This window comes from Fistularia commersonii, chromosome 33 (genome assembly GCF_037954325.1).
Source record: "Fistularia commersonii isolate RoL2024-O1a breed Wild chromosome 33, RoL_Fcom_v1.0, whole genome shotgun sequence".
Taxonomy (NCBI): domain Eukaryota; kingdom Metazoa; phylum Chordata; class Actinopteri; order Syngnathiformes; family Fistulariidae; genus Fistularia; species Fistularia commersonii.
This window is the reverse complement of record NC_141316.1, coordinates 9,922,329-9,949,114: the sequence shown is the minus strand read 5'-3', so window position 1 is coordinate 9,949,114 and position 26,786 is coordinate 9,922,329. Positions and strand designations below refer to the sequence as shown.

The following is a 26,786-nucleotide window of genomic DNA, read 5'->3' as shown; positions in this document are numbered from 1 at the left end:
TCGAGTGGGAATTGTATGTTGTTCAGCACGCGTGACAAATAGATAAAATTAAAACATCAGCGGTGGCGTTTGAATTGCGCTAGCGCTGCTACTTTATCGGATTTTCTTTTTATTATACGGACAACCTGTCTGCCAGATTCCAGGTGTAATTCACCGGTTCCGCCACCAGGTGGCGCAGTTGAGCTCGCAGGGAGGATGACTAACCCGTCACCGGGGGAGGAAGGCAGAGGCTCCGGGTTCCAGGTGAATATCAGCTTTGTATTTTGGGAGAAATAACAGCATGTGTGTGTGTGTGTGTGTGTGTGTGTTTTTACACGCATGCACACGCACACTGTGCATGTCGAGAAACACCTTCAACCATCCTTTGTGGGAGGAGGGGGACGTCAAACAGCGTGACTGACCAGGGATCTACACTGCTGTCATTATGCGAAATTCAATGCCTTTGTTTACAGTAAACAAACGGAAATCCAGCATCTTGTGTGTGTGTGTGTGTGTGTGTGTGTGTGTGTGTATTCTGCAGGCACTTGTTGCCCTCTGGTGGTTTAAAATTGCAAATAAAATATGGAGGGGGGGGGGGCCGAAATCAATACAGTAAACTATTTTGAGCATTTTCTGCAAGTCGAATTCGAAGCACGCAACAAGTTTTATGATTGCAGCATTAACGTAATCTTTTAAGCCGAGTGTAATATGAAAGAAATCCGATCGCATTTTCTACGCGTGCAGTGCCATGTGTTTTATGAACATTTGCGCTGCAACCTCATCTTCCAGAAACATGACAATGCGAGGATCAATCCTCATTTCGCCATTTCTGTTTATTTATTTGTGTTCAACCAAGGTGAATCCTTGTGAAGAAGCTCTATCATACTTAGTCTCTCAAAGTTGTGCAGTACACAAGGAGGAAACCAAGTAAAGGAGGACACGTTTTGGCCTCAAAGTGTAACAAACGCCACTAAAACCTATATCTACAAAAATAGCATGATAACAGTGTTGCATAATTTGTAAAGATGCAGAGGCCAGAGTGAGATGGCTTGGACATGTACACAGGAGGCATGGAGGAAGGATGCTGAGGTTGGAGCTGCCAGGCAGGAGGTCCAGAGGAAGACCAGAGAGGAGATTTACGGCCGGAGTTCGTTGGTGTGATTGACGTGGGAGACCCCTGGAGGGAGCAACCAGAGGAAAAGGAAGAACGCTCAAACAATCTCCAACTCTATTCTCGACATCGTAAGCACACGAGCAATGTAAACAACACTGACAATAATAATGATAATCATCACAATACTTATTATTTCAACTGGATCTTAGAGAGTGAGAAGATGCCTGAAGAATAGAGACAAAGTGTGATGGTGCCTATTTTTAAGAATAAGGAAGATGTGCAGAATTGCAGCAACTATAGAGGGATAAAGTCGATGAGCCATACAATGAAGTTATGGGAAAGAGTGGTGGAAACTAGACTGAGAGCCGCAGTCAGCATTTGTGAACGGCAGAATGGCTTCACGCCTAGAAAGAGTACTACAGATGCAGTATTTGCTTTGAGAATGCTGATAGAGAAGTACAGAGATGACCAGAAGGAGCTGCAATGTGCTTTTGTAGACCTAGAAAAAGCATATGACAGGGTGCCAAGAGAGGAGTTCTGGTATTGTATGAGGAACTCTGGAGTGGTGGAGAAGTATTTAAGACTGGTGCAGGACATGTATGCACGCTGTGAGACAGTGGTGCGGTGTGCTGTAGGGGTAACAGAGAAGTATGTAAGACTGGTGCAGGACATGTATGCACGCTGTGAGACACTGGTACGGTGTGCTGTTGAGATAACAGAGAAGTTCAAGGTGGAGGTGGGACTCTATCAGGGATCAGCTCTGAGCCCCTTCTTGTTTACAGTGGTGATGGACAGGCTGACAGATGAGGTTAGACAGGAGTCTCCATGGACCATGATGTTTGCAGATTACATGGTGATCTGTAGTCAGAGCAGAGAACAGGTAGAGGAAAATCTAGAGGTGGAGGTATGCTCTGGAAAGGAGAGGAATGAAGGTTAGCGCAGCAAGAAGAATATATGTGTGTGAATGAGAGGAACTCGGGTGGAACGGTGAGGCTACAGGGAGTGGAGATCAAGAAGCTGGAGGATTTCAGATACTTGGGGTCAACAGTCCAGAGCAACGGAGATTGCCGAAAAGAGGTGAAGAGACGCGTTCAAGCAGGTTGGAATGGGTGGAGAAAAGTGTCAGTGGTACAAAGAGATAGAAGACTATCGGCCAGAATGAAAGGAAGGTGTACAAGAACGTGGTGAGACCAGTGATGATGTTTGGACTAGAAACTGTTACAATGATTAAAAGACAGCAGGCAGAACTAGAGGTTGCAGAGATGAAGATGTTGAGGTTCTCTTTGGGAGTGACCAGGATGGAGAGGATCAGGAATGAGTCTATCAGAGGAACAGCACATGTTAGATGTTTTGGAGAGAAGGTCAGAGAAGCCAGACTGAGATGGTCGGGTCATGGACAGAGGAGGGAGAGTGATTATATTGGTAGACGGATGCTGGAATCGGAGGTCTAGAAGAAGACCAAAGAGAAGATGGATGGACGTCGTGAGAGAGGATATGAAGGTAGTTGGTGTGAGAGGAGGATCCAGAGAAGAGGCCTAGATGGAGAAAGTTGATTTGCTGTGGCGACCCCTGAAGGGAAAGCCGAAGGAAGAAGATCACAATTCTTATTATTGTTACAACACTAGAAATAAAATATAATAACACCCATAGTGATTATTGTTATAAAAAAAAGAATCTCTTTCCATCCCTCAGAGAATTGCCCTCCCCTATCGCGAGTCCTTTAAACGCGCACTGTCTCGGGTATATAATCACGTAAATCTATCTGCGTATTCTTTACTTGACAAACGGGACGATTATCGACTCCACGAAATAAGAAAAAAGGGAAAAAAGAGGACGCGTCACACTTGAAAACATTAGAAGACGAGCCCTGGTAGATGTAAATCTCTGCCGGATTGCTTGAGTTCCAGCTCGGCCGGTCGTAACGCGTCACCGCCGTGCCTCTTCCCTTCTCCCGCTCCCCTCCCTTTTTCTATCCCATCATAACCGTCGCCGACCTATAACCGCTTGACTCTCGCATGAGCAAGTGCTCCAGCTGTCCTGTCAAAATGCCAGACTCTGATGAAGCCGTGCCGGCGCCGTGCCAGGTTATCAAAGAGGACGTTACTGAATGGTGAGTGTCCAACATAGGGGAGGTCAAAAGATCAATGAAGAAGTGACGGATCCAAACGTAGTTGGGGTTATATTATTAGCCGGTGTCTTGGCCGGGTGGATGCGCCCCAACCTTCGGCGGCGTTTGGCTCCTCGCAGAGCCGTGGTCACGTTCCCCCGATTACCACTTGTTGCGTTGCTTAAAATACAGTATAACTGCATAAACACTAGCGGCGTATTCAATTAGCCGGCGCCTGAAAGGAAGTCATTACCTCCAAATACTCTCAGCGGATCCTCTCCGGCGTAAAGGGAAGGAGTCGCCGGGTCGTCAGAGCGACGTAACGGCTTTACAAACATTCATACTGTAGACCCGAGGTCTAAAACGGTGGTCAACGTGAGCGGTTGGTCGCATGAGAACGTGCACGCTCCTGGCTGCTGGTTCATGTTACGAGAGCACAAGAAGCCACAGACATTCGGAGTATGTCCACGTGCTGCGGTGATTAGTATTAGTGGCGCTACAGTGCAGATTACTCACCCGTGCTCTTCTACTACATTAAATGCAGATAAAAGCAGCTGTGGATGTTCTGGTTAAACGCAATACTGTCAGTGCATGCTGAAATAATCCCGGGGGCAAATTTAGGCTGATTTTAGACTCATCCCCGTGTTTGCCGTGCAATTTTCGGGATACGCAGAATTCTCATATGTCTGTCTGTTTATCCATGGACGCGGTTAAATCTGGCTTTATGTTTCAGTGTCAGAAAGAAGGGAGCCGAGAGCTGTAAAGACCTGATGGACGCCTTCCAGGTCTGCATCAGGACCCTGTCTGAGGGATCCTGACGCACCAAGCGATGCATCTCTCAAACGTAAGTTCACACCAATACCCGTGGAGATACATCGGCGCAACTTAAGTCGGTCTTCCAGGAAACACGCATCAGAACTGTGTTAGAGCGCAGGAATCCACAACGCCGGATCAAATCCTGGCATACAAGACTAGACTCAGCACTAAAGGACCCAGACACGTATCTTCCGGTGCTCCGACACATGTGCATTCCTGACCGCCTCTCCAGTTTGGAGCCTCCTTCAGACTCGGGACTCACTTTAGATTCAAGAACCGGGGACTCAGAATTCTACCGATGATAAAAATATAGGAAGTCTATAAACTCCGGCACCGATGCCGCTATCGGCTCCCTTCCACCAAACAGTGCGGGGATGGTATGCGACCGAGAAGGTCCCCCAGATGGTAACGTTCTAGCGAGAGCCGGCATTTAAAGCCGTTTTATTTTCTGTTTTCTAGAAAGATAGCATAATCGTTTTACGATTCCGCACCACCGCGCATCAGACGTTCCAGCTGACGGCGTCACTTCCATCGGGTGCTCAAGATCGGTGATTTTTATCGTCGTTATTTTTCCATTCTTTTAAACCCACCATCGCTTGCCCGAGGTCAGATCTTTAATGGAGCCTCCTCTCGTGCCATCATAACCGTTATATTATTAGCCCTGCGAGGGCTGATGCAATGGAAACATAATGTATTAGCCGCTCCATTTAGCTGATTTGTGAAAGGGATGATGATACTTTTTTTTTTTCATCATTTGGATTCTGTTCTTTGCGGATGACATCGTCATTAACATTAAATGGCAATCGTGTCTTCAAGATCTCATTCCCCCGGATGCATTTTTTAAAATTCTTCAAGGTTCGTGATCTTAACTGTATTCTCTTGTTTGTTTTTTGAATCGCAGCTTAAGTTTCACTCATCAGCATCCACGCATGTCCCGCTCAGTGTCCCGGACGAAACCATGTGACATCCCGATGAAGCCTGATAATGTCACGGTCCCGCCGTGGACCATCAGTCCTCCGCAAGCTGTATGCAAGAAGAAAAATCATGCTATTAATATAAAATAAGGATATCGCGTGTTATATATTTTCAATGATTATGCTCTGACCTGTATACTAACAGGACTTGGTCTTCCGCAAAGCAGTGTGTCTCTGAATGGAATAGAAAGGAGTTAATCTCACTTAATCCTGGCATTAATACTTGTACTGAGCAGTCTAATGTCCTTTTCCCCGCTGGAGACAGTCATTCAGAGCGTTTTCCTCTCTGTGGGAAAGAGGGGAAACGTTTCTGAGGTAAAGCGAGGCATTTAAACAAAGGTTGCCAAATGACGAAAAAGACGTTTCTATCCTGTCAGAGAGAACGGTGAGTCCTGGGTCCGGCTTCTGAAACCTCCGCTCGGGGAGTAAAAGAGCGGAGAATGAAACAATGAGCTTTAAAATAAGTCAGTTGATTTATATTTATTATATTTATGTCTGCCCTGAGATGTGACACGGTGTTCCCAATTTGAAATAACATGTTCGGTCTCAGCGGAAAGATCGAAAAGGCCTTTCTAATTCGGCTCCGTGACGACACACAAATCCTGCCCCAAACTTCAAACTGAAATTTTGGAGATTGAATAAAGCGAACGAGGGTTTGCACGCTTCAGCTCCTGCTGCGAACGGTCTGATGATGGTCCCGGTCATCACGAATCAACGGTAAGATACCATGAATGTATAGAATTCGGTCCAAAACCGGCATGTCTCCCAGCCGGAGACGAATTCGTCTGTTTTGTCGCAAACACCGGATCGTGCGTGCCCAAAACTGTCCGAGTATTAAATGATAGCGCTGCCTCTTTGACTCGTCGTCGCAGGAAAAGCACAGATGGGACCGTGAAACTCGTGGAGCTAAAAATAGATCAGCCACCGTTCAATTCAAAGATTACTCCATGCTGTTCCTCAGGTTATAAATGCCCCCCCCAAAATATGGCTATAAATCAACTGTATAATTAAATCACAGCATGTTTGTGAGAGACTTGTACGCAAGGACAGTGGTAAAATAAATTACTTTGGAATTTTGTCACGTTTGGACTCTCTCGATCGTTAAGATTCTTTCTTGAAGACAAAAAGCATCGCCTTACTGATTAGATTCACATGTTTGATTTTGATTTTCACTGAATTTATCTCTCCGTGGGTGACAATCATTTAAAATGCATGATTTTTTTTTTGGGGGGGGGGGTGAACATTTTGTCCCCTAATTTGCAAATATGTATATTTTCATATTCCCTCTGAGATGATAATTATTGATCATTACCGCACCTCACTAATGAACTCGCCTGGCTTGCGGTTCTCAGGTGAAAGATAAGTGAGGTCATCGGATAAATATGTGGTCGCAGCAACAAACAATACAAACCCTTCATTTTGTGCAGCTCTTCAGTTTTGCACAAGTCATACAGCTTTTCTATTAATAGAAGTCAAGGCGAGTTCTTTTGTCAAGTAACTTTCAGACAGAAAGCACGTGACCAAGGCTTTATATAGAACACAGAAGGCGCCAAGACAAAATTCAAATGTAAACAAATGACAGATTCTGAGTAGTGATATCGTAAATACGGAATCAATTTAGATCATTAGATTCATTTTTTATTTGTCCGTTTGCACAGGCCCGCACATCTTGGCAGGTTTATTTTTTTGTGTTTATTTACCTCTATTTTACTTCTTGGTAAATTCGATTTTGCTCGTTTTTATGTATGGTTGTACCCGCATCAGTACACCTCTAGTATTTTATTATTATATCATTGCTCTTGTTTTCTCTTTACATTCCTCCTCTCGCATCACTTCAACACAAACTCTCCCTTTTATCATTTCTGTCGATAACATTTTTTTTTTTTTTTTTTATATTTATTGGGGTAATAGTATTTCCTTCTTTTCCTTTTTATGTCACCTCTGTTTGCTGACTGTCTCTTTAGACTTTATCCGCGTTGTGATGTTTATCATTCGTCAATTCAACTTGTGCGTTTATTCTAAATAACAGCATCAGGGCTTGGATGTGTGCTGGTTGGATAGTCCTTTTTTTCCATTTTGTTGTACCATAATAATAATAACACATTTTATTTAAGCCGTCATGCTGAATACTCAAGTCCAGATATATGCATGTGCGCAAAATACAGATTTAAAAAAACAATAAAAATCAAAACAGAAAAAGTGGTGTACAAGACGGCTGTGAGACCAGCGATGCTGTTTGGTTCTGAGACGGCGGCGTCGAAGAGAAGACGAGAAGATGTTGAGTTGTCTTTGGGAGCGAGCGTCAGGATTGGGACAGCACATGGTAGATGTTTCAGCGATAAGGTCAGGGCGGGATGAAGGAGGATGCTGGGGTTGGAGCTGCAGGCAGGAGACCTGGAGGAACGGAGTGAAAGAGGATGTGAAGCGAGTGGATGTGAAAGAGGAGGAAACAGAGAGCGGGATCAGATGGAGGAGATTGACCGGCCGAACGTAAAAGAAGGAGAACCTACTGACCTTTGCGCTAAAACTGTACATAAAAAAAAACCTCTGCTGCCACTCTTTCTCAAAATCTTAAACCTTAAAAAAAAAAAAAAAAAAAAAAATCTCACTCACTTACTGTAAATTGTAATCATTTATTTGTATATATTTTCATCTGTGCAATATTTCATTTCATTACAGCTTCATGTACAATATTTTTTCATATTTTTGTGCACTCCTTAGCTTTCACTTGGTACTTAAGACACTTTATAGCCTTAACCTTGACAATATATATTTTATTGTATTTCTTATTCTCCCGCCTTCCTACTATTACCTATTATTGTTATGTTTTTGCTTGGAACTCTGGCACAGCAATTTCCTTCGGGATGAATAAAGTTGTTCTTATGTTATCTTATCTGATCTCATCTTATAGTCTTCACTTGTTACTTAAGACTCTTTATAGTTCATTTGTATTTCTTATTCTCCCCTTTTTTTTTACTGTTTATACAATTTTCTATTGTTATTTATTATTGTTGTGTTTTTCTTGTAACTCTGGCAACACAATTTCCTTCGGGATAAATAAAGTTGTTCTTATTCTTATTCTTTCACGCTGTCAAATATCAGTCTTATACATCAGACCTCATAGTTTAATGTCACAGTGCTTTTCACTTCACTGCTAATTTGCACTTGATTACTTTTATCCATCCATCTTCTGCTGCTTATCCTGCATGCTGGAGCCTATCCTAGCCTTCATTGGGGGTACGAATACCGTATATAGACAAACAATCATTCACTCACTCACTCGGGGCAATTTTTTGATGACTTTTATTCAATTGTTAATTCCATGTCACTGCGGGATCGTGAGAAGGAGAGGAATGAAGGTGAGAGTATATGTGCGTGAATGACAGGAACCCGGGGGGAACGTGGAGATCAAGACGGAGGAGAATTTCTGGTACTTCCAAGTGTTCCTGCTCAATTCCAGGTAAAAAAAACAAAACAGAATTCATTGCACCCAAAACACACCCACATCATTCCCAGCAACTGCAAAAACACAGAAAACAAGCATCAACATAAACCCAAACATTCATGACGCGCGACAATATATCGGTAGACGGATGCAGGAATTGGACCCAAGAGAAGATCGATGGACGTCGTGAGAGAGGATATGGGAGAGAAGGATCCAGAAAAGAGGGTTGGATGGAGAAGGTGGAGACCCCTGAGGAGAAAAGCCAAAAGGAGAAGAAGAAATGGGATTGTGAGAAACATCCTCTCCATTCCTCTGTATGTCCAGTGGTGGAACAAACTTCCGGAAGCAACAAGACTAGCATCATCTCTCTCAACCTTCAAGAAACAGGTAAAAACTTTTCTCTTTCAGGACTTTTTACTGCGCTGATGCCCCAGATCAGGTTAGGAACCAAGTTAGGCTATGCAGTGTGTGTGTGTGTGTGTGTGTGTACAAACAAAACAAAAAAAAAACAAGCTTACTGTTCTGTATATTTCCTGTGCATCTTGTATTTGCAAGTGTTATTTGCAGTCCCTATGTCCTCTATTGTAAGTCGCTTTGGATAAAAGCGTCTGCCAAATGTAATGTAATGTAATGTAATGTAATGTCCAGAACATGCAGAGAACCGACTTTGAATGTTGAAGAAAAGAGCAAAAAAAGAGGTCAAAGTAAACCTACGTATGATTAATTGTCGATTGAATAAACGGAGTATTTTTACTTCTAGTTCCACCTTTGTTTTGGTTTTCCAAGAACGAGTCGGAGCTGCAGCGGGACGAGCGCGCCGCCGCGCCCGGGGAGGATGCGCCCACCCCGGGGAGGGACGACCGGGGAGGGGCGGGGGGAGAGGAGGAGGAGGATGGAGGATGGAGAGGAAGAGGAGGAGGAGGAGAAGGGAGGGGAGGATGGAGAGGGAGTGGGACCCGGATGCTGATGCGAGAAAGGCGGAGGAAGGAAGAGCGGAGAGAAAATATCGATTTACGGCAAGGAAAGCGGAGGGAGTGTGAATCGCAGGGCCCGCTACCCCGGCTGAACCGGACGCGGGGTGAGGCGGAGGCTTAGGCCCGGCGGCTTTACTGCGGCTTTATCCGTGGGTTTTTTTTTGTTTTTTTTTTTAATTTTTGTTTTCCTCCATCCATCCCCCCAACACACACACACACACACACACACCTGCGCTCCGGCGGAGCGGGGAGATGCTGTGATCCGCGGCTCGCAGGGATGTAGAGAGAGGCGGGGAGGCGGCGGAGGAGGAGCGGGGACCGGGTGCGGGGGGGAGAACCGGACGGTCGGACGGACGGACGGACGGAGCTAGGCTCCGATGAAAATGCTCGTTTCGGCCGGGCGACGCGCTTCATCTCGATTCACCGCGACGATGCGGCGACCGACGACCGACGAGAGATTCCCGACGCCGGATAACTTGGGGTGTTTTTGACAGGCGGCGGCGGGAGAGCGGGGTCGCGGCGCCGAGGCTAAAGCTAGCCGAGCTGCTGCGGGAGAGCCTAGCATGTCGGTGCACCTGTGAAGGCCCGACTGGGAGGAAACCTCTGCTTTCACACGCCGGCGCCGGCGTGCACATCATATTCTCCTCCGGGTGTTTGCTGCTGCAGCAGGGGGGGAAACCCTCCTTGTGTTATTTTTTGTTTGTTTGTTTTTTTTTTTGCACCCCCCCCCCCCCATCCCCTTTTACATGTCTGCATCCACGGTTAATGTGGGGGGGATGTGCTAGTGAGAAGCTGAATAACGGAGGTGGATCTAGTTTGGGTTTTGGTTTTTAACGCCGAAGCTCTTCTGGTGATGCTCCCGCTCTCCTGCTTGTTTCTGCTTTTTCATTAATCCCACCGAAGACCTGGGGGTGGGGGGGGGGGGCCCGCAGAAACCCAACCATGTCGCTCGACCCGTGAATGTGTTTCCCCTATCCGGATGTTCCGACCGGTAACTTTTTTTCCGGAGTAGCAGCCGAGTGAAACGGGTCGAGCGTCCCCGACCCCGTCCGAGTCCGCCGCGAACTTCTGGACACACCGTATCGCATCGCGGTACTTGCAATAATCCGAGTGCGGTCGTCGTCGTCGTATCCGCCGCCAGCGAGAGCAGTATGAGTAAGGAACTGTCTCTAAGTCAGTCCGCTCAATATGTCGGGCCCTATCGACTGGAAAAAACGTTGGGCAAGGGACAGACAGGTGAGCCGACCCGACCCTCGATGCAAATCCCGCGAATGTTTGTCTCGCCGCCCGAATAATCTCTCAATTGTCTTCCCCTGCTTCCGCCTCAGGTCTGGTCAAGCTCGGAGTCCACTGCATCACAGGTCAGAAAGTAGCAATCAAAATAGTCAACAGGGAGAAGCTGTCCGAGTCGGTCCTGATGAAGGTACGGTGTGGCCGGTTTCTCACGGCGACCTTTCCGGCATGACCTCTGACATTCGCGTGTGTGTGTGTGTGTGTGTGTGTCCTCCGTGTTTCCGAGCAGGTCGAGAGGGAGATTGCCATTCTCAAACTGATTGAACATCCACATGTGTTGAAGCTGCACGATGTCTACGAGAATAACAAGTATCTGTGAGTGGCCTCTTTCCCATTTGCATGTTGTTTTTATTTTTATTTTTCTTCCTCCCCCCTCCCCCCCCCCCCCCCCCCGCCATGGATTGACGGACGCACACCTGTAATGATGGGCCGTTATTTCCGACACACTCGCGTTTTCACCCGCCTCCTGTTTGATCTGTTCGCGGGGAAAATACTCCCGACAGCCGCCGAATACCCACGCCGATTGAAAACGGGCGTGAGATAAACCAATTTTATTATTGTCCCGTGCCGTCGTCATACTCATCAGGTCGGGCGGTTCGGTTTTGATGGTTCCCAGAAGTGTTCCTGTTTTTCCCCGAGGAAAAACAGGAGGGTCTGAACCCCGACTGTCCTTGAATGTCTGTAGGTACCTGGTGTTGGAGCATGTGTCAGGAGGAGAACTGTTTGACTACCTGGTAAAGAAAGGCCGTCTGACGCCCAAAGAGGCCAGGAAGTTCTTCAGGCAGATCATCTCGGCCTTGGATTTCTGCCACAGTCATTCCATCTGGTTAGTTCCTACAAAGAGCGGCGTTTCGTTTCGTCGCCGGACCGGGTCGTGCGGTGAAAATGTGTAAAACGCTGTATCTCGAGAGGGTTTGTAAAGTTTGGATTTGAGCAAATGTCCACGGGCCGTCTGTGACGCGCCTTCAAAGGGCCTCCAGGTTGGCTGCTTTTGAAGGCGGCGTCACGGAGGCCTCTTAAATATAGGGCTCTGCGAGCCGTCTTTTGAGCACCTGGGAAAAAAAAAATAAAAACCGTCGGACTGATCTCCGAGGAAAAGTGACTCGGTAAATTTCACGCGTGGCCAATTTTGCTCAACTTATAAAGCAAAAATGGTAGAAATAAACATTTAACCATCCTATAAGCATCTGTTCGACTTTTTTGCCAGGCCTCTTTAGGAATAGTTTTAACAATTATACAGCCGTGCTAAGGAATTCCAGTTCCAGGGATGAAAAAAAGACCAAAAATTCCCATATCGGTTCATTTCAAGCCACCAGAAATAAATGTTTATATCAAATCATTCTTTAATGTACTGCAATAAACCATGACAAAGATTTTTATTCTTATTTTTTTCCATCCGGACGCACGCACTCTCAGAGAATGCTTGGTCATGACAATGTACTCGGAGCCTGTGGCTAATATTGGCCGGCGCTAACACCAGAGATGCTAACGTCCCTGTTGTGCTGAAATCACATATTACTGCAAATCCTGTCCGAGAAGGTCATTCGTTGCTGACATGTTTGAAAGATTTCTTGGCCGGAAAGCGATACCTTGAGTGTCACCTGCGTATCCTGGCAGCCGAGCCCGTTGGGAAACGGATCCAGGGTTTTGGCCCGCCGGAGGAATTTGAAGTGCAAAGAAAACTTCTCATTATTTATTTCTCAGGAAATTGTAGTATTTCAAGGTTTCTCAATTATTGCCAAATTCAGGATTGGATTGTGGTGAAGCAGCACTGCAGGGCTTTGAGCCGTGGCGATTGTGAAAAGTAGAATGAGGACTCTTTCATTTCTCCTCCGAGGTACCGCTGTGTAAACACAACGCTTTTTCCGGAAAGACGTTCCCTGCGCGGGACCGAAGCGGCGTTTGGAACGGCGGCGTTTCTGATTCAAACCCCAACCTTGCCTTTTTTTTTTTTTCCGCTAAAACTGCCAAATGGATTTGTCGCCGCACCCCACCAGCCTAACAGTCACAGTTAGCATAGATCTCAAGTTTTAGGACATAAAGCAAAGTGTTCCTTCACTCCGTCGGTGTATTGCTAGCAGTAGCTGCCGCGTTTTAACACACACACACACACACACACACATAACTGCAGTGGGACTCAGTAGACAGTCACAGCAAGGAAACCAGCCATGACCGCGACAGATGTCGCAGCAGAACCCAAGATCTTCTCAGAGCATTTGTCTGTCCCTCCCTGTCCCAGCGTTGCTGTCAGAAGCAGTCTGCTAAATTTGAAATGATGTTGCAATTTAGTTGTATTGTAAAACGTGCGCTCAGAAGCCGCTCAAACTTACTTCAGATCACGATTTACGTCGTCACAAGAGAACGGATTTGAAAACGCGACCTGTTGTGTTCTATTCCGTGCAGTCACAGAGACCTAAAGCCCGAGAACCTCCTCCTGGACGAGAAGAACAACATCCGTATTGCGGACTTTGGCATGGCGTCCCTGCAGGTGGGGGACAGCCTGCTGGAAACCAGCTGTGGGTGCGTATGACTCAACCCGTGTGGATGTTAGAGCTTGATAATAACGCACCCAAAACCTTTTATACTTCGATTATCAACGCCCACGTAGCGTAGCGGCGCCTCACCTGGACCCTGACCCTCTTTCATTTCAGATCGCCGCACTATGCTTGCCCTGAAGTTATACGGGTAAGTGTCTCCTCTACGAAACGGGATAAGGCTCGACTAGATCTCCAAAGAAAGTGACTTTTCAATTTCACGTCCTGGGTAGGGAGAGAAATACGACGGGCGTCGAGCTGACGTATGGAGCTGCGGGGTCATCCTCTTTGCTCTCCTGGTGGTAATGCTTCCTTTTAGATTCCAATGCAATCGACATTTGGATAATCCTTACAATCGGTGGCGTATCCTTCTGTTCTTTCACCCTTTCCTTTTGTTTTTTGTTTTTTTTTTCCTCCAGGGGGCCCTGCCGTTTGACCATGACAATTTACGTCAGCTCCTAGAGAAAGTGAAGAGTGGAGTTTTTCACATGCCGCACTTTATCCCCCCTGACTGCCAGTCCCTGCTGAAGGGTATGATCGAGGTGAACCCGGAGAAGAGGCTCACGGTACGTGGGTGACGTCGCCTCCGAAACCTCCTTCGTCCGTATATACGCGTACGGGTCGGCGACGACGGTTTCTACCGGTTGGACTCAACGACAGCTCACTGGCTGACGAGAGCCCCGAGCCGCTGGTCGTAGTTCCTGTTACATTCGCAACGCGATCACACACGCCAAAATCGCACCAGCCGAGTCACGGCCGGTAAATTCTCCGCGCGTTTTTGACGTCGGCTTTCGCTGCGCCCGTCAAAAATCGTCCGGATCGACGGTCGAGGGATTTCTCGAGCGTCTCGTCAAAGAGTTCGCCTTTCTCAGGGACAATTTTTTGTTTGTTTTTAATTAAAATGTCTTTCGGCCCCTGCAAGAAAACAAAGTGGAAAAACAGATTTAGCGCGAAACATTTTCACAGCGTTGCTCCGTCAGCATTCTGGCCACGAACAGCCGAGAAACTAATGGCTCCATCTGCCCTGTCGCCTCTTACAGCTAGAGACCATCCAGAAACACGCCTGGTATCTGTGAGTATAGGTTCACTTCACGTACTCAGCTGCTACACGATAACCGCACGCATAAAGTTCATGTCACTCGTGCATGTGTGTGTGTGTGTGTGTGTGTCTCCCAGGGGTGGCCGTAATGAGCCGTGTCCTGAGCAGCCTCCCCCGAGGAGAGTGTGTGTGAGGCGAATCTTGTCCTTAACTGAGCTGGACCCAGATGTGTTGGACAGCATGCACTCGCTGGGCTGTTTCAGAGACAGAGTCAAGCTCACACGTGATTTGCAGTGTGAAGAGTAAGATTTGCTCTTTCTTTTCTTTTCTTTTCTTTCTTTATCACGTGCGACATGAGAGCGCCACCAGAACGTCAACCCAAACTTTTAAAACGCAGTGCCGACACCGTGTGTTTTAAGGTTCGCGCAAACCGGAGGAGTTGTTGTAAGAGACGGCGTTTACGCGGTTGATTGTTTTTATATCCGCGCGTCTTCCTCGTGTGATTTTCGATGATTTATCTATAACATTTCAGTTGTAATTGATTTTTACCGACCCGGCCCTCTGAAATGGAGATGGGATTTGTCGTTTACATATGATATGTAACCCCGTTGACGCGGCGTCACTAACCATTTCAGACTAAGTTTATCCATTCATTGTAGGAGCTCGTCTGGTCTCTTAATATTCTGAGTGAATATATCCTGTGGGCAAAGCATTTAAATGCTGATTTAAAGTGAAAGTGAAGTAAGTCTGATGTGCATCTCTTTTTCTGAATTGTGTTTTTGCAGTTAAGACCGACTGTGACCAAAGTCAATTATTTGGTTGGATGTAGAACAGGATATATTACTGATGACCGGCTTAAAATGAGTTATTTTGCTATTTATAAAATGATGACTTTTCCAGTCAGTTTTGCTGCCCGTCGCTGGGAAATAGCATGAAATAGCGTGGAGGATACTGGAATGAAGAGCAGCGAGAGGCTGTTTGGCTGCACAAATAAGCATCATTCCTAAATTAAACCGGCAATTACCCTTCGGTAAAGAGTGCTAGATAATCTGGATGTTAGTTCAGCAGAGGGCACTGTTCTGTAAATGTTATGTGACATATGAGCTGCGGATGAATGGGCCGTCGCCCTCGTCTCCAGCGGTGCGTTCAGGGACATTGAAACAACTCCAGTATTTCCACTACGAAGACGCGGCGGCGTCGTCCAAACCCCGCGCCATGTTTCTCCTTTCCCTCTTCATCCGGACACCTCCGTCACTGATTCATCTGTTTCTGCGTCTCAGAGAAAACCAAGAGAAGATGATTTATTACCTTCTGCTGGACAGGAAAGAGCGCTACCCCAGCTACGAAGACGAGGACTTGCCTCCACGCAACGACATAGGTCAGTCCTTAGAGGCACGGATTTCGGATTTCACGGATTTCACGGATTTCACCTTTGACCCCGGAGACGTGTGCTCAGATACGTGTGACGCCTCGCCGGGAACAAACCGTGCTGTTAACGCACGTTTTGCAAGATAGGAGCTCGAGGACGCGTTAGCATCTAGTCTGAATGTCAGTTACTAGGATTTGATGGTGAAGGGGGAAGTTTGTTTGTTTGTTTGTTTAGAAGTTTATTAGGACAGTGTACAAATACCTTAAGCACAGAGGCAGAGATGTTTGGACCAGATTGTAGCTCATAGCTTATTTCCATCTGTAGTCCTGGACAATACAAATATAAAACTGTGTAAAATAGACAATATATATAAAATATACAAATAGGCAATAAAATAACTATACAATATATAAACAGGCAATAAAATATGTATTTTGCAAGTTGAAAGTGCCCTTGTTGTGATATTGTTACTTTGGTCATCTGGGGGCAAAACACCCGTCTGGCATTGTTAGTGTGAGCATGTTTGGTGCTCCAGAATCCAATTTTTAACGGCAATTAACAATTTCTAAAGTCTTTGTGTCACCACATTTTACCCATTTAATGTTGTTAACCTGAGCTTTACAGGCTCGCTGCTGGATTTCTCTTCTCTTTCGTGGAAGCAGAAGCTTAAAAAATGGCGCAGAATGGCGGGAGGGAGTGGAAGGATTGAGGTTTATCGGGAAAACACCCGTCTCTGTGAAACTGTCCCGGTGTTGTCGTGGCGGTTGAATCGTGACGGTCCACGTCGTCGACGTGACAGCTTTCGTCGGGGTTCTCCAGCAGATCCACCCCGGAAGCGTGTGGACTCTCCCATGCTGACTCGCCACGGACGCTGCCGCCCCGAACGGAAGAGCCTGGAGGTTCTGAGCGTGACCGAGCAGGGGTCGCCCACGCCGCCTCGCCGGGCCCTGGACACGGCTGCTCACAGCCAGAGGTACGGCATGGAAACACCGTATTTATTTATTTCTACTTTGTAATTTTGTAATTTTTCCTTTTTTTTTTTGTATTGCGTTTCAATGTTTATTGTACATTTCAATGATCCTGCTTGCAGATGACATTGCGATCTGTAGTGAGAGCAGGGAACGGGTTGAGGAACATCTAGAGAGGTGGAGGTATGCTCTGGAAAGGAGAGGAATGAAGGTTAGTCGCAGCAAGACAGAGTATATGAGCGTGGATGAGAGGAACACGGGGAACGCTGAGGATACAGGGAGTGGAGATCAAGAAGGTAGGATTTTCAGAGGGTAGGAGAGTGTGGAAAAGAGGTGAAGAGACGGGTTCCAGCAGGTTGGAACAGGTGGAGAAAAGTGTCAGGGGTACGAAGAGATAGAAGAACATCAGCCAGACGGACAGGAAAGGTGGAGGAGACGGTGGTGAGATGGTCTACAAACACTGACAATGACCAAAAGACAGGAGGCAGAGCTGGAGGTCACAGAGACGAAGATGTGGAGGTTCTCTTGTTGAGGATCAGGAATGAGTCCATCAGGTAGATGTTTTGGAGATCAAGCCAGACTGACATGGTTGGGTCATGGACAGAGGAGGGAGAGTGAAGATTTTGGTAGAGAGATGCTGGGATTGGAGGTCTTGAGGAAGACCAAAGAGAAGATGGAGGGACGTCGTGAGAGAGGATATGAAGGTAGTTGGTGTGAGAGAGGAGGATCCAGAGAAGAGGGTTAGATGGAGAAGGTGAATTCGTTGTGGAGACCCTGAAGGGAAAAACCCAAAGGATTAGAGGAAGAAGATTTCACATTACAATTATCCAAAAGTGTTCAATGTACTGTATAAGAGTGTGTGAAGCGTAATACTGTCGACGGTGGCTTGATAACAGATTGCAGGAGGTTCGTAAAGGGTTGGGCGAGATTGTTGAGGCTTCATTTAACTAAATACCATCAAATGCCATCAAAATGTCTCGAATTTGCGGAAATCCACTTTTCGCAGGGGGGCTTTGAACGTAACTCCCACGAAAAGTAAGGGTCCGTTGTATATCGTCGGCTGCGGGACGTCATATTTTCAATGCACGCCGACAAATACGCCAGGTTTGCCTCCGCCGCAGCGCGGAATAGTTACGGTTCACTGGTATTTACAGAAAGGACGTTGGCCTTTTGGTTGCGCTCGTCACTGTTTGGATTCCTTTGGAGAAAAGTTACATGCAAAATTAGGGAAAAACTCAAAACATTGAATCATATAATATGGATCAAACTTAAGGCCTGCGGGCCGGATCAGGTTTAATCCGGGTCACAAAGCTGAAAGATACCGGGTTTCGGGTCTGAAATGAACCCTAGTGACATTAATAGTAGTTGCTATGTCATGAGTTTACCTGTCCGACCCACTTGAGAATAGATTTTCCTCCATATGATATAGATGAATGTATCTGTCCAAGGAACATTTTAAGATGTAAAACTGTATATTTTACTGTCAGTAAACTTAACCCTTGTGCGATCTTAACATTGTGTTTACTCCCCTTGTCCTACGGGTCAAAAATGACCCATAAGACAATCTTTGTACGCTAGTGGCGTACAGCCCACATGAAAACATAAACAAAAAAGAAGTATCACTTTTTCTAATTCTAGGGTCTCTTTAGGAAAAGTCATAAAATTTCAAGTTGGAAAACAAATAGGTTAAGGTGTTTTTTTCTACAGCTAAACATGGTAGAGGGTCACTTTCTGACCCGCAAGACAACACAAGGGATAACCACGTGGCAAAACGTGGGGAAAAGGAGATCCGGCCGTAGTTTTGTATTTTGTATTTGTGTTTCGACATGACGACGGGTGTGTCTCCGGTGTGTTTATCAGATCCCGTTCGGTGAGCGGAGCGTCCACCGGCCTCTCCTCCAGCCCCCTCAGCAGTCCCAGGGTGAGGCTCCGCCGCTCAGCGCTGCACACACAGCTGTAGCTCCTGGCTTTTCTTTGCAGAAATACGTACGGGCTCTGATTTCAAAACGCGGTTGTGGCTCGAGGTGTGACGTTTTAGCTTCCTCGCTTCGTTAGCTTCCCTCAGACGCATCCCGATGCGTCGCACCTTTTACCTCGACTTCAGAAAGCAATGGGAATATCAGTGTTTTGGCTTCTTTGTTTAATCTTTCGATAGTATGTGATTTCTAAATGTTTATGTATGCACGATCCGTGGCGCGCCCACACGTTGGACAATCCCCTTTAGCGTCCACGCTCATCAAAAGTAGATCCCCAGAACAAATGTCACTGAACAAGGTTTGTATTTCCTCTCCATAGTCTCCTGTCGTCCTTGTGCTACCGCTCTTCTTCATGATGCATGGATCAGTTGAATTCACCGTGTTTTTCGAAATGCATGATTGCTATTTGTGTACCGTATAGTGCGCTAACATTTGGTGTCCGAACCTCCGATTATTGAGTAAATATCATCGATCGCCCGTGTTGACAGTAACCCTTTCACCGCCACCCGCCCCTCCGTCACTGCACAAGTAATCCGGTTACTACCGCTAGCCACGTGCCGGCGCTTCGTTTGACACTTTTCACCATTCACAAGATGCACTCCTTTGTCATGAAGCATGATATTCATTTCCATCCTTCTTTCTCTATGTTCCATCCCCTCTTTCTTGTTGTCCATCTCTTCTACCCACGAACCCACCCCCCCTTCCCTCCCCCAGTCCTACCAAAGCCCCATCTTCACTTTCAGCCAGTCAGACGTCACCTCTGCCTCCGCTACCCCCCTCCCAAAGGAGCCCAAACAGGGAAGCGCCACCACTCCTCGCTCGGCCCGGGCTCATGACAAGCCCAAAGCTCCCCCCCATCCAAAGACCCAGACTTTGCCCACCAAGGGACCCGCCGACCGACCCCATCTCCAGCCCATCAAATCCCTGCCTCTGCACAACCCATCCTCCCGCTCGCCTTCCCCTTCTCCGCTCCTCTCACCCATTCCCCGCTTCTTCTTCCCTTCGTCCTCCGTCCTGAAGTCGGTGACTAAGAGCTTCTACCCAAACTCTGCCCACTCTGTGCCGCAGGTCACTCCCCAGGGCTCTCCGTTGCCCACGCCCTTGGGCACCCCTGTCCACCACCCTCACCACCCTTCCTCCACCCCGCCTTCCTCTTCCTCGTCCTCGTCCTCCTCGCGGGCAGAGGGAGGGGGAGGGGTGGGCTCTCTGTCGCTGACGCCGCCTTCCAGCCCGGGAGGGGGAAGCGGTATGGCGGCCAGCAGCTCTGCCCACTGGAGGACTCGGCTCAATTCTTTTAAGAACAACTTACTGGGCTCGCCGCGGTTCCATCGCCGTAAACTGCAAGGTCGGTGGCCTCCCGTGGTGTGTCTTTGTGTTGCGGCGGTCCGGAGGAGCGTCGCGCTCCGAAGTCCCCCCGTAGCTGCAGATGTAACACCGCGCCGTTTGTTTTATTGCAGTCCCGACGTCAGAAGACATGTCCAGCTTAACGCCGGAGTCCAGCCCCGAGTAAGTTGCCGTACCAAACTCCTCCGGACCGCCTCCCGCCCACCGAACCGGCGCTCACGTTTTTGCGGCCTCCGTGTCCTCTGTCCGATCGGCAGGCTGGCGAAGAAGTCGTGGTTCGGGAATTTCATCGGCCTGGAGAAAGAGGAGCAGATCTTCGTGGTGATCAGAGACAAGCCTCTGAGCTCGGTCAAAGCCGACATCGTCCACGCCTTCTTGTCTGTGAGTGCCCGCCGTTTGTCGGCCGTCGCTGGGAAAGATTCCGATTCACTCTCACGTCGTATTCGCTTCATTTCTGTCGTGGTCTCACTTTTCTCTTTGTTTCCGGTCGTCGTCACTCGTGGCATGTTGATGGATCACTTTGGTTTGGCCGATGGCTCACTCTTTCTCTCTTGTCCTCACCCTCACCCTTTGTCTCCCTATACTCACGTTGGTCCCCGAACCTCTCCCGCCTCGTAAGTCTGTCGGTCTCTCTGCTTCTTCTCTGTCTCCCCACCACCCAGATCCCGTCGCTCAGTCACAGCGTCCTCTCCCAGACCAGCTTCCGAGCCGAATACAAGTCCTCCGGCGGCCCCTCCGTCTTCCAGAAGCCCGTCAAGTTCCAGGTGGACATCGCCTTCTCCGAGGGCGAGAGGGAGCGGGACAGGGAGAGGACCGAGAGGGAGGGAAGGAGGGAGACCGGAATCTACAGCGTGACGTTCACCCTCATATCAGGCGAGTTTCCGCCGTCCTTTATTTCCGAGAGGGCTTTTTCAGCTTCTGAATGGTACTTTTCATCACGATGAAGTGTTTCATGTACTCGCGTCGTTGCTCCAATTAGGGAAACGTCGCACAGTATCGTCTTGAATTTAGTGTCGGTCTGCAGGTACTGTCTGCAATGGTAGGTGCGCCCCTTGAATTGCCAGGGGAGCGGGCCTGAGAAGGGTTTTGGCGGGTGCAGACGTTGCGCAAAGCCCGCCTCACTTTGCATTTACGTGTGATCAGGTCCAAGTCGCAGGTTCAGACGAGTGGTGGAAACGATTCAAGCCCAGCTTCTCAGCTCCCATGACCAACCCATGGTACAAGCCCTATCTGGTAAGCATGCTCACGCGTGGCGTTGCGAGATCGTCGTCCTTCTCTACCTCACAAATTCGATTTCCGTTGTCTTTTAGAGTTTACTGAACGCTCAGGAAATAATTCGTCACCACCGACACGACATGGGCTAATATTCCCTCACGCTATAATTAGAGCGGCGTATATTTCCACGGTATTTGCTTTGAGAATGCTGATAGAGAAGTACAGAGAAGGTCAGAGAGAGCTGCATTGCGCCTTTGTAGACCTAGAAAAAGCATACGACAGAGTGCCGACAGAGGAACGCTGGTATTGCAAATCTGGAGTGGCAGAGAAGTATGTTAGACTGGTGCAGGACATGTATGCACGCTGTGAGACAGTGGTACGGTGTGCTGTAGGGGTAACAGAGAAGTATATAAGACTGGTGCAGGACATGTATGCACGCAGTGAGACAGTGGTACGGTGTGCTGTAGGGGTAACAGAGAAGTATATAAGACTGGTGCAGGACATGTATGCACGCTGTGAAACAGTGGTCCCGGTGTGCCGTAGGGGTAACAGAGAAGTTCAGGGTGGAGGTTGGACTCCATCAGGGATCAGCTCTGAGCCCCTTCTTGTTTGCAGCGGTGATGGACAGGCTGACAGATGAGGTGAGACAGGAATCTCCATGGATCATGATGTTTGCAGATGACATCGGAATCTGTTGTGAGCGCAGTGAACAAGTTGAGGAACATCTAGAGAGGTGGAGGTATGCTCTGGAAAGGAGAGGAATGAAAGTTAGTCGCAGCAAGACAGAGTGTATGTGTGTGAATGAGAGGAACCAGGGTGGAACGATGAGACCACAGGGAGCGGAGATCAAGAAGTTGTAGGATTTCAAGTACTTGGGGTCAATGTCCGGAGCGTAGGTGAGTTTGGAAAAGAGGTAAAGAAACGGGTTCGAGCAGGTGGAGAAAAGTGCCGGGGTACGAAGAGATAGAAAACTATCAGCCAAAATGAAAGAAAAGGGTGAGGAGACAGTGGTGAGATGGTCTACAAACATTGCCAGTAACCAAAAGACAGGAGGCAGAGCCGGAGGTCTCAAGTATGAAGATGTGGAGGCTCTCTTTGGGAGCCACCAGGACGGAGAGGATCAGGAATGAGTCCGTCAGAGGGACGGCCCATGTTTTGGAGTCAGATAGAGATGGTGGTGTCATCGACAGAGGAAGGCGGGTGAATATATCGGTAGACGGATGCTGGAACTGGACCAAAGAGAAGATGGATGGACGTCGTGAGAGAGAATATGAAGGCAGTTGGTGTGAGAGAGGAGGGTCAGGGTTAGATGGAGAAGGTGGATTCAGTGTTGCGACCCCTGAAGGGAAAAACCCAAAGGAAAGGAGGAAGATATTAGCATCTCGCCCCCTGTGTTTACGTAAGAGTGACTTTCCCGTCCTTTTCTCCTGATCCCTTCCCAGATGAGAAGAACGGCCGACCCCACGGGACCCCCACCCGCCAAAACTCGAGGCGCTCCGAGGGTGGGGGCGACAGGTGCGAGTGGGGCGACCGAGCAGATGGCGGAGGCATCGGAGGCAGCGGGGGAGTTCTGCAGCGCAGAGGCTCGGCGAAAGAGAGAGCCCGACTTCTGTCCTCTAACGGAACCCAATCTCAGCCGTAGGCTAGAAAATGAGCGCGTGCGGCGGGAAGCCGGAACTCCACGGACAGTAAACCTTCATCTCCAAGTATCCCCGCAAGCCATGAGCTTTTCCTATTCTTCCTCGACTAAGTTACTGAAGGCGCTCGATCGTAGCGAGGATCGAGCTCCCTCCCCTCCCCCGGTCATGCTTTTTTCCCCCCCCCGACATTATCGCGATCCCCCCCGGGATGACAAGGATTCCTACCCTAAAACAAGAAAGAAGCGTCGAGGAATCGCCCTTTAATGAAAACGATGTGAATGAGCAGTCGGAACCCATCATAGATACAGCTTCACAAATCAAACTAGGAATTTTGAAGTGCTAATGTGCATGCCAGTTAGCATATCAGCCTGCAAAAGGATACTGACATGATCAGAATAGAATAGTCTACCATGTTGTTGTACCGCAGTATCTGACACCAAAAGAATTACCTGTTTTGTGACGGTTCTCAAGGCTCCTCTTAAAATTAACCAGTGCGCTCATATCACTATCCAGCAACATGCAATTACCGGTCCGATTACCATGAAACGAATGCTGATGCATTTCGGTCGATGAATCCTAAGAGTTGGCGACACGCCGCTGCCGCCGCCGCCGCCGCCGTCGCCGTCGCCGCCGCCGCCTCCGAGCGGCGATGAGCTGAACAAAATGTCCTCGATTTCTCTGGAGAAACTGCGTCCTGGAAATGTGAAGTCCGACGGGGTCCAGCTCTTCTCCGGAGATAAAGGAAACCAACAAAGTAAGCTAAATATGTGAATGTGAAAAAAAATATTTTTTTATTTGATTTTTATTTAGGTTTACACGTTGCTTTCGAGGATGTCAGTAGCACAGTGGAAACGGTAGAGACGGAGAAGACTCGGCGTCGGAAAGGGGAAGCTTTCCGGACGCGTCTTGGCAGGCATTGATTTTAAGTTAAATGCTCCGATTCCTTTTTTGTATTTTCTTTTCACTCAGAGACAAGATGAACTAATGCGTCAAAGCTTTTTTTCTTGCATTGGACCCCCGTTGCTCTGAAGAAAGTTATTTTTTTGATTTCGACAGAAATACGAACATTATCGTATGGAAAATACCACGACGCGTGAATATTTCCATGAACCTCATCACAGCTGTTTGTGCCCACATTGAAAGAGAAGAGAATTCCTGGCCTGTGGATCAGACAGAAGCCACCGTTCTTGTCGAGCTCTCTCGTCTACTGTTGCCATAGTATCCATGTACTAACTCGACGAAATAACTAAGGGAAAAAAAAACCACCCGGGGAAAACTCACCGAGGGACATTTTCATGGTACCGCGATTAAAAAGCTTGCTATGTCAATTTCTTGTCGAAGGGAACCGCGGAAACGGAAAGCGAGCCCGGCAGCCAGCCCGCTAGCCCATGCGCCTCACCTCAGTGTTCACCAACAAGCCAAGTAGCTCATCACCGCATCCACGCTCAACACGAAAAAACGTCACGCCGTCCTGCAAGCGGAGGTAGCGCCTCCCGCCGTCACGTAGTATTACTCCCGTACTCCACCGGAGAATTCGATGTTCATCACCAGTCTTCCATACGGCACAATATGCAAACCGGATTGCAGAATGTTTTTAAGAGAGAGATCGCTACCGTTTCTTTATTTATTCATTATTTATTTATTTAATTATCGCATCGTTTATCGATCTTGTTCGTCCTATCGTTTGTCGTGTGACGTATTTATTTATGGGCCGCGTTTTTATGCTGACAAAAGTACACGAGAAGCTTCTTCTGTATCATTTCGCACGCTTCCCCCCGACCCCCAACCACCCCTTTCTTTGAAAACCGACTTGATAGCAGAACAAACGTGTTGCGTTATCCGTCGCTTTGCCGATTACGGTCTCTTTTCGTCGCGCTTCTCTACGGGAGATCGGTCGGCGGACGATGGCTGAGGAATAGCGAGCCGCCGACTTCGCGGAGGATGCGTTTTTGCGCCGCTTCTACACACAACCGTCATCAGGTTTACCGTCGATACGCGCGATTGACCCGGGAATACTTAGCGGGTCGACATAACCGAACACTAGCCGGCACAAACTTTCTTTCACACGTGTCGAAAGCTTGCTTAATTAGCTCCATCTCTTGCTTTTATGCCTTGTCCCTTTGACCCGTCTGTCCGCCCTCACACATTGTGTAGCCATCATCAGCACATGGAAAAACCATTGGAAGTTGATCGCCTCACTGTCCTGACACACTTTTATGATTGCTCACCGTCATCGATCATCATCACATTTCTCATCACTTTCACTTTCATTGATTTGTGGCTAAGATTGTAAACTATTCTCATCCATAAGGGTCAGTAGAATAAGGTGTTTAAAAAAAAAAAGAAATGTCTGTATCATAATTTAAATATAAAAAGTGCACTATTATAACTATTGCCTGTGATTAAAAAAAGAACAATTATGATTGAATTGATGGTCAAAATAAAGAGAGATCCACCTTATTGTTATGGTTACAATAATAAACCCTAAATTCATGTGTGTGTGTGTAGTTTCTGTTTCTTATCGTGGCGGTCGGTTGCAACGCTTGTTTTTAACATGCTCTTGTCTAACGTTGGCTGCAAGGCGTTTTTATTTCGTCCCGTACACACACTCACAGCCAATATGTCAAAGAAAAACACAAAAAAACAAAACAGTGGCGTGGCAGAAATGACAGTTGCTCCGTTTTCCAACATCATCAGCTCGCAGTTTTCCTTGGCGTTTGGATATTTTCCGGCCTGCGATGGATAGCGGGCCAAGGTCACGAGGATGGCCTTACACGATCCTCATCGGAGAACCTCCCGGACCCGGACCTCTGGGGAAGAACCTGGACTTCTTCTCCTTCTTTCGGCTTTTCCCTTCAGGGGTCGCCACAGCGAGTCAACTTTCTCCATCTAACCCTATTCTCTGGATCCTCCTCTTCCTTCATATCCTCTCTCACGACGTCCATAAATCTTCTCTTTGGTCTTCCTCGAGTCCTCTTGCCCGTCTACCAATATATTCACTATCCCTCCTCTGTCCATGACCCAACCATCTCAGTCTGGATTCTCTGACCTTCTCTCCAGAACATCTAACATGTGCCGTTCCTCTGATAGACTCATTCCTGATCCTCTCCATCCTGGTCACTCCCCAAGAGAACCTCAACATCTTCATCTCTGCAACCTTTAGTTCTGCCTGCTGTCTTTTGGTCATTGGAACAGTTTCTAGTCCAAACATCATCACTGGTCTCACCACTGTCTTGTACACCTTTCCTTTTATTCTAGCCGATAGTCTTCTATCACTTTTCTCCACCCATTCCAACCTGCTTGGACCCGTCTCGTCACCTCTTTTCCACGCTCTCCATTGCTCTGCGCTGTTGACCCATAGTACCCTAAAATCCTCCAGCTTCTTGATCTCCACTCCCTGTAGCCTCAGCGTTCCACCCGAGTTCTTCTCTTTCACACACATATATTCTGTCTTGCTGCGACTAACCTTCATTCCTCTCCTTTCCAGAGCATACCTCCACCTCTCTAGATTTTCCTCTACCTGTTTTCCGCTCTCACTACAGATCACAAGGTCATCCGCAAACATCATGGTCCATGGAGATTCCTGTCTCACCTCATCTGTCGGCCTCTCCATCACCACTGCAAACAAGAGGGGTCTCAGAGCTGATCCCTGATGGAGTCCCACCTCCACCTTGAACTTGCGTCACACTTACAGCACACCTCACCACTGTCTCACAGCGTGCATACATGTCCTGCACCAGTCTAACGTTCTTCTATGCCACTCCAGTTTTCCTCATACAATACCGGGACACGATGATCAAATTCCACGGACTACTGTTCATGATTCATCTGTCGGTACCTGCAAACGCTCACACGGATATTCCTTTCATTCTAAAATATCACCTGAACATTTTTTTTTCTTTGAAAACCAAGGTGATCGCTCTTGTTGGGGCGGAGGCGGATCGTCCCGCTGCGTGTATGGGAATTCCGACGGTCCGTGAAGGCACCGTGAGGTTGATC

General features: G+C 47.8%; 1 protein-coding gene and 1 long non-coding RNA gene across 10 annotated transcripts; both read left to right on the top strand.

The window, feature by feature from the left end:
- Positions 1-172: 172 nt before the first annotated feature.
- LOC147215000 (uncharacterized) lies at positions 173-8,068 on the top strand. Its single transcript, XR_015104319.1, has 4 exons — positions 173-243; positions 1,045-1,221; positions 3,934-4,044; positions 4,918-8,068. It is a non-coding gene; the product is annotated as an uncharacterized LOC147215000 (long non-coding RNA).
- Positions 8,069-9,409: 1,341 nt separating this feature from the next.
- On the top strand, positions 9,410-25,279 carry brsk1a (BR serine/threonine kinase 1a). Of its 9 annotated transcripts, none has more exons than XM_086140886.1 (19): positions 9,410-10,645; positions 10,738-10,832; positions 10,932-11,017; positions 11,388-11,528; positions 13,106-13,222; positions 13,354-13,387; positions 13,470-13,538; positions 13,656-13,802; positions 14,277-14,308; positions 14,413-14,577; positions 15,556-15,653; positions 16,467-16,617; positions 18,473-18,533; positions 19,303-19,933; positions 20,046-20,094; positions 20,190-20,313; positions 20,595-20,805; positions 21,076-21,165; positions 22,590-25,279. In XM_086140886.1, exons 1-19 carry the CDS (start codon positions 10,561-10,563, stop codon positions 22,787-22,789), a joined length of 2,586 nt encoding a protein of 861 aa, XP_085997012.1. In that variant the 5' UTR covers positions 9,410-10,560; the 3' UTR covers positions 22,790-25,279. The 9 variants fall into 9 exon arrangements, with proteins under 9 accessions (XP_085997012.1, XP_085997017.1, XP_085997010.1 ...); XM_086140891.1 differs by having other exon boundaries at positions 16,464-16,617; positions 19,657-19,933; XM_086140884.1 differs by having other exon boundaries at positions 16,464-16,617.
- Positions 25,280-26,786: the final 1,507 nt, after the last annotated feature.